A 6,835-nucleotide genomic window follows, 5' to 3' on the forward strand; every position below is an offset into this window, starting at 1 on the left:
GTATATCGTTTCTACCACCAATATTAAAGGCCAACTTATTATGAGCATGACTGTGACTTTATGAGCATGATGTGTTCATAAGGCTAAAATAATATATCCATTGCCATTTAACGTTTACACTTCATGCTTCCAAAAAAGAAAAGATCATTTGCACTAACGCGTCTCTAAAACTACCCTACCTCTTCATCTGCGACTGAATCACTCTTTAAACTGCCATTACCTTGGTTTAGACAAGGATTCTTCGCTATGTGCCTTCCATCCTCATAGTCGAACTAGTCATATTACCCAACTAACCCTCGTATGTTTTTCGACATAATAGCTGCGAACATGACTTGGATGGCTTCCATGTGCACACTCATGTATTTCTCCACCTAAAGTTTTGACAACTCAGATAATGCTAACACGTCATACGACACATCACATACAAAGGCGGTTCACACCACAAATTGGGGCATAATTTTATGGTTTTGATCTAGCGGTCTAAGACAACGTGTGGGTATCTGCCTACCCACACAGAAAAGGAATTGTCGTTCGTAAGGAGTCTGTTGTATAAGATAGATTCAATTGTTGATATATCCTTAGCTATTCTTGGGATTTAGGTAAAGTTATTGATCCTATCACCTTATCATTATCCCACTGCTTAGAAATTAGGGTTTTGCAGAGCTATAAACAGGCCGATGATCGACCATTCTACACAACACCAGAGTACCTAGAACAGAACAACAAGCTCTCTACAACACACATTATCCCTCTTAGAGTCTCTTCATATGTAACTGAGAAGCTCTAATCTCATATCTTTCGGTTTCCCTTCCAAAAACAACCCTACCTCTTCATCTGCGACTGAATCACTCTTTAAACTGCCATTACCTTGGTTTAGACAAGGATTCTTCGCCATGTGCCTTCCATCCTCATAGTCGAACTAGTCATATTACCCAACTAACCCTCGTATGTTTTTCGACATAATAGATGCGAACATGACTTGGATGGCTTCCATGTGCACACCCATGTATTTCTCCACCTAAAGTTGCGACAACTCAGATAATGCTAACACGTCATACGACACATCACATACAAAGGCGGTTCACATCACAAATAGGGGCATAATCTTATGGTTTTGATCTAGCGGTCTAAGACAATGTGTGGGTATCTACCTACCCACACAAAAAAGGAATTGTCGTTCGTAAGGAGTTTGTTGTATAGGATAGATTCAACTATTGATATATCCTTTAGCTATTCTTGGGATTTAGGTAAAGTTATTGATCCTCTCACCTTATCATTATCCCACTGCCTAGAAATTAGGGTTTTGCAGAGCTATAAACAGGCCGATGATCGACCATTTTGTACAACACCAGGGTACCTAGAATAGAACAACAAGCTCTCTGCAACACACATTATCCCTCTTAGAGTCCCTTCGTATGTAACTGAGAAACTCTAATCTCATATCTTTCGGCTTCCCTTCCTAAACCAACCCTACCTCTTCATCTGCGACTGAATCACTCTTTAAACTTCCATTACCTTGGTTTAGACAAGGATTCTTCGTCATGTGCCTTCCATCCTCATAGTCGAACTAGTCATATTACCCAACTAACCCTCGTATGTTTTTCGACATAATAGCTGCGAACATGACTTGGATGGCTTTCATGTGCACACCCATGTACTTCTCCACCTAAAGTTGTGACAACTCAGATAATGCTAACACTTCATACAACACATCACATACAAAGACGGTTCAAATCACAAATAGGGGCATAATCTTATGGTTTTGATCTAGCGGTCTAAGACAACGTGTGGGTATCTGCCTACCCACACAGAAAAGGAATTATCGTTCGTAAGGAGTCTGTTGTATAGGATAGATTCAACTGTTGATATATCCTTAGATATTCTTGGGATTTAGGTAAAGTTATTGATCCTCTCACCTTATCATTATCCCACTGCTTAGAAATTAGGGTTTTGCAGAGCTATAAACAGGCCGATGATCGACCATTCTACACAACACCAGAGTACCTGAACAGAACAACAAGCTCTATGCAACACACATTATCCCTCTTAGAGTCTCTTCATATGTAACTGAGAAACTCTAATCTCATATCTTTCGGATTCCCTTCCCAAAACAACCCTACCTCTTCATCTGCGACTGAATCACTCTTTAAACTGCCATTACCTTGGTTTAGACAAGGATTCTTTGCCATGTGCCTTCCATCCTCATAGTCGAATTAGTCATATTACCCAACTAACCCTCGTATATTTTTCGACATAATAGCTGCGAACATGACTTGGATGGCTTCCATGTACACACCCATGTATTTCTCCACCTAAAGTTGCGACAACTCAGATAATGCTAACACGTCATACGACACATCACATAAAAAGGCGATTCACATCACAAATGGGGGCATAAACTTATGGTTTTGATCTAGCGGTCTAAGAGAACGTGTGGGTATCAGCCTACCCACACAGAAAACGAATTGTAGTTCGTAAGGAGTCTGTTGTATAGGATAGATTCAACTGTTGATATATCCTTAGATATTCTTGGGATTTAGGTAAAGTTATTGATCCTCTCACCTTATCATTATCCCACTGCCTAGAAATTAGGGTTTTGCAGAGCTATAAATAGGCCGATGATCGACCATTCTACACAACACCAGAGTACCTAGAACAGAACAACAAGCTCTCTACAACACACATTATCCCTCTTAGAGTCTCTTCGTATGTAAATGAGAAACTCTAATTTCATATCTTTCAGCTTCCTTCCATAAACCAACCCTACCTCTTCATATGCGACTGAATCACTCTTTAAACGACCATTACCTTGGTTTAGGAAAGGATTATTCGCCATGTTCCTTCTGTCTTCATAGTCGAACTAGTCATATTGCCCATCTAACTCTCGTATATTTTTCCGACATAACAACTACGAACACGATGTCGTTTTAGTAAGAAAATTTGAATTTGAATAATGATTAGAGGAAATGCGGAGTAGGTACAATTTGAAATAGTGAGATGGTTAGTATTTATAAGAAATTCAAAGAGAATCATCTGATCCAGCCTATGTAGTACGAACGCGCTAAAAATGGTTGAGTGTTCGCGCCAGACTCGCGTCCGATATTTGGACGCGCATGTTTTCACATATAAACTATTTAATATGGATATCACATGCATATGTCACAAACTATTTTAATATAAATGTCTATTAAAAATATCTGAATATTTTGTATATGTATTATTTCATTGGTATTATGCTTATTCTTATATAAAAATGCCGTGTATAACTATTTATTAGTGTTGTTCATTAGAAATTACATTCATCATATATACACTTAAGTGAAAAATATCACTAATTTCATGATATGTTCATGTCCTAGTTTTTTCTGAGAATTTATTCGTGTCTGCGAGGGTGCTACCAAGGATCTAGATGTTGGATATAGCCGTTGGAAGACATATATTGTCTCACACAGTTGAATATATATCTTTTTTTATATATATATAAAGGCCTTCAACAAGGCTAATGACCCCCCTCTACTATTGGCAAGAGCCAAACAAGAGGCACAAACCAGTACATAGAGGCATTGTTTGTTTCTGCCCATTGGGCTAGTTCATGAGCTACAAAATTACAAACACGCGGTTGAAAACTAAAAATACAAGCTACTAATTTAGAGGAGAAAAACTGAATGTCTTTAAAGATATCATCTGTACACGAGTCTCCATCGAACTGGCCAGCTGAAAATTGGTCGATAAGAGTTTTAGCATCACTTTCTACAATGACATGAGTTAACTGTTGCTCCAAGGCTTTCTTCAAGACTGCACAAATAGCTCTGGCTTCAGCTTCTTCAGCAGATTTTACTTCAAAGACCAGGGAAGCACAAAAGGAAGCTTTTTTTGAGAAATCCCTCATCACAAATCCTGCACCATTAGATCCAGAAATATCATCATAGGCACCATCAATATTACATTTTATCCATCCAACACAAAGGTTTACAGGGGTAGTATGAGAGACCGTGAGACATGTTTTCCTAGTTAATAACATAGATCTAGCTCTAACAAGGAAAGTAGTATGGTTTTCCTGAATGTTTTGGAAAATAAGGTTATTCCTACTAGTCCACAGAGACCATAGAATTGCAACAAAAATACATTGAGCTTCATCAGGAAGTCTAGACAAATGATCAATTAACCAAAACAATAACCAATCAATGAAGAATTTATTTTGAAAAAACTGAGAGTCGATGCAGAAATCAGAAAGAAACCAAACTCGACTAGCAAAGGGCCAGAGAGCCAAAGAATATAATATGGACTCTTGAGGATCATTACACCTAGCACAATCAACATTATGCATAAGCATTCTGGTATATAAGATAGTTCTGGAAGGGAGAGCATTTCTAGCAGCTTTCCATGTGAAGACTTGGATTCTGCAAGGAACCCAGATTTTCCAAACGTGCATCCAAAGGTTTTTACATGGGGAAGGTCTAAGACCTCTGAGTCCCGTGTAGGCAGATTTTGAAGAAAACTTGCCATTCTTTGAAAGATCCCAAGCCCTCTTGTCGGGAGTGCAAAGCTGACTTAATGGAATAGTGACAATCTTCTTAACAGTAGCATTATCAAAGTGGGTGTTGAGTATGGACATATTCCAGGTTCTGGTATGAGTATCAATGAAATAAGAAACTTTAATGCTAGGATCAGGTGAGACTAGAGGGTTGGGTGTGGCAGATCCCAAGGATGATCCATATGTCACACCATGGGTCAATAAATTGACCATCCCCTATGAAAAAGTGGTGGTACAACAACCACACCCAATATTTCTCTTAGCAATCTGTATGGACAAACTCCAATATACTTTCTAGAGAATCAACTAGACAGACAGACTCAATCTAGATAAAAAGTATATCAAAGAGTTTATATCTCAATCTCTCGATTTGATATATACTCAAGCAAATAGAAATCTGCGAGTCTTTATCAAATACTAGAGAGATAACTTGGATGGTACCAAAGACCAATATCCAAGTGTCAATTAATTTAAATCAACAACCAAAAGATCGGATATTTTAATTGATTGAACAACGCACAACCTGTGATATTTCAATTATATAACAAAATATAATGCGGAAAAGAAATAACACAAACACCAGAATTTTGTTAACGAGGAAACCGCCAATGCGGAAAAACCCCGGGACCTAGTCCAGTTTGAACACACACTGTATTAAGCTTCTACAGACACTAGCCTACTCCAAATTAACTTTGGTCTGGACTGTAGTTGAACCCCAATCAATCTCACAATGATCCAAGGTACAGTTATGCTCCTACGTCTCTAATCCTAGCAAGATGCTACGTACTTGATTCCCTTAGCTGATCTCACCCACAACTAAGAGTTGCTACGACCCAAAGTCGAAGACTTTAATAAACAAATATGTATCACACAGAAAAGTCTGCGTTAATAGATAAATCTGTCTCCCACGAATATACCTACGATTTTGTTCCGTCTTTTGATAAATCAAGGTGAACAAGAACCAATTGATAAACCGGAATTATATTCCCGAAGAAAAACCTAGTATTACCAATCACCTCACAATAATCTTAATCGCCGTAGCGAAAAAAGATATTGCGGAATCACAAACAATAAGACGAAGTGTTGTGATTTCTTTTATATCTTGCCTATCAGAGATATCAATCTCAAGCCAATTATTACAATTGTACTCGTACGATAGAAACATCAAAATCAGATCACACAACTACAAGAAAGTAGTATCGGTCTGGCTTCACAATCCCAATGAAGTCTTTAAGTCGTTAACCTGGTTTAGAAGAAGAAAACAAAGGTTAAAGGAGAATCGACTCTAGATTAGCACAACTAGTATCACATAGAAGGTGTGGGGATTAGGTTTCCCAGTTGTTAGAGTTCTCCCGTATATATTCTTTCAAGTCAGGGTTCGCAATCAATGTTATCTTGGTAACAAAGCATTCAATACTCACCATTAGATGAAAACCTGATTAGATTCAAGCTAATATCTTTCAATCGTTAGATCGAAAACTAGCTTGTTACACATAAATGAAATCCACGTTTCTAGGCTTGTGTAATCGTACCCAAACTTGTACATTTGTTGGTTCAAAAATAGTTAACCAAATGGTTAGCCATATGATCACTTTCATATCAACCATATTCTTCTTCACCATGACTAGTTCAAGTGACTCAAATGAACTAGTTAGAGAGTTTTTCAATTGCAAGGAAATCTTATGTAACTACACAAGACACAATCGAAGCAAAATCGATTTGATTCACTCGAATCGGTTCATGAACTATATATCCACGGTTTGCGATTTGCATTCCTTAGTTTATAAAAGAATAAGTTCACAAACATCGTTTTTAGATATAACCTACTCAAGTTCGAGGAATGGGTTCGCGGACTTAAGTTCCCGGACGGAGTTCACAAACTCCAGCAGAATTTCTCGGGCCGAGAACTTCCGCCAGTTCGCGGACTGGGCTCACGCCACCATTCCGGTTCTCTTGATCAACAAAGTTCGCAAACTTCGGTTCAAGGAATAAGGACTTATACACATATGTGTTTCCACAATAATGCTTATATCCTCAAATGGTTATATAATCTAAACTCTCATTTCAATCATTGAAACATTCTTAGAGGACGTTGATATTCTATAGTTGTTATTCACAAACTATTTTTCGTCAAAGTAAGCAATTTTCAAAGTGATTGAAACTTGTCATGACTTTTGTCACTAGGTAAAGATGAACTTGGCTAAAGTGAAAGCTTAACAACACATATTTTGATAAATTGATAGGAGAGATAAACTCGGCTCGAAATAACAAATGTGTACAATCTAAGTCTATATAGCAAAA

The 6,835-nt window shown here is 37.8% G+C and overlaps 1 protein-coding gene across 1 annotated transcript; it reads right to left on the bottom strand.

Annotated features, from left to right (window-relative positions):
• Positions 1–3,499: 3,499 nt before the first annotated feature.
• On the bottom strand, positions 3,500–4,747 carry LOC113326963. The gene has a single exon (XM_026574644.1). The coding sequence runs from the start codon at positions 4,745–4,747 to the stop codon at positions 3,500–3,502; it is 1,248 nt and encodes a 415-aa protein (XP_026430429.1).
• Positions 4,748–6,835: the final 2,088 nt, after the last annotated feature.

This window comes from Papaver somniferum, chromosome 1 (assembly GCF_003573695.1).
Source record: "Papaver somniferum cultivar HN1 chromosome 1, ASM357369v1, whole genome shotgun sequence".
Classification (NCBI taxonomy): domain Eukaryota; kingdom Viridiplantae; phylum Streptophyta; class Magnoliopsida; order Ranunculales; family Papaveraceae; genus Papaver; species Papaver somniferum.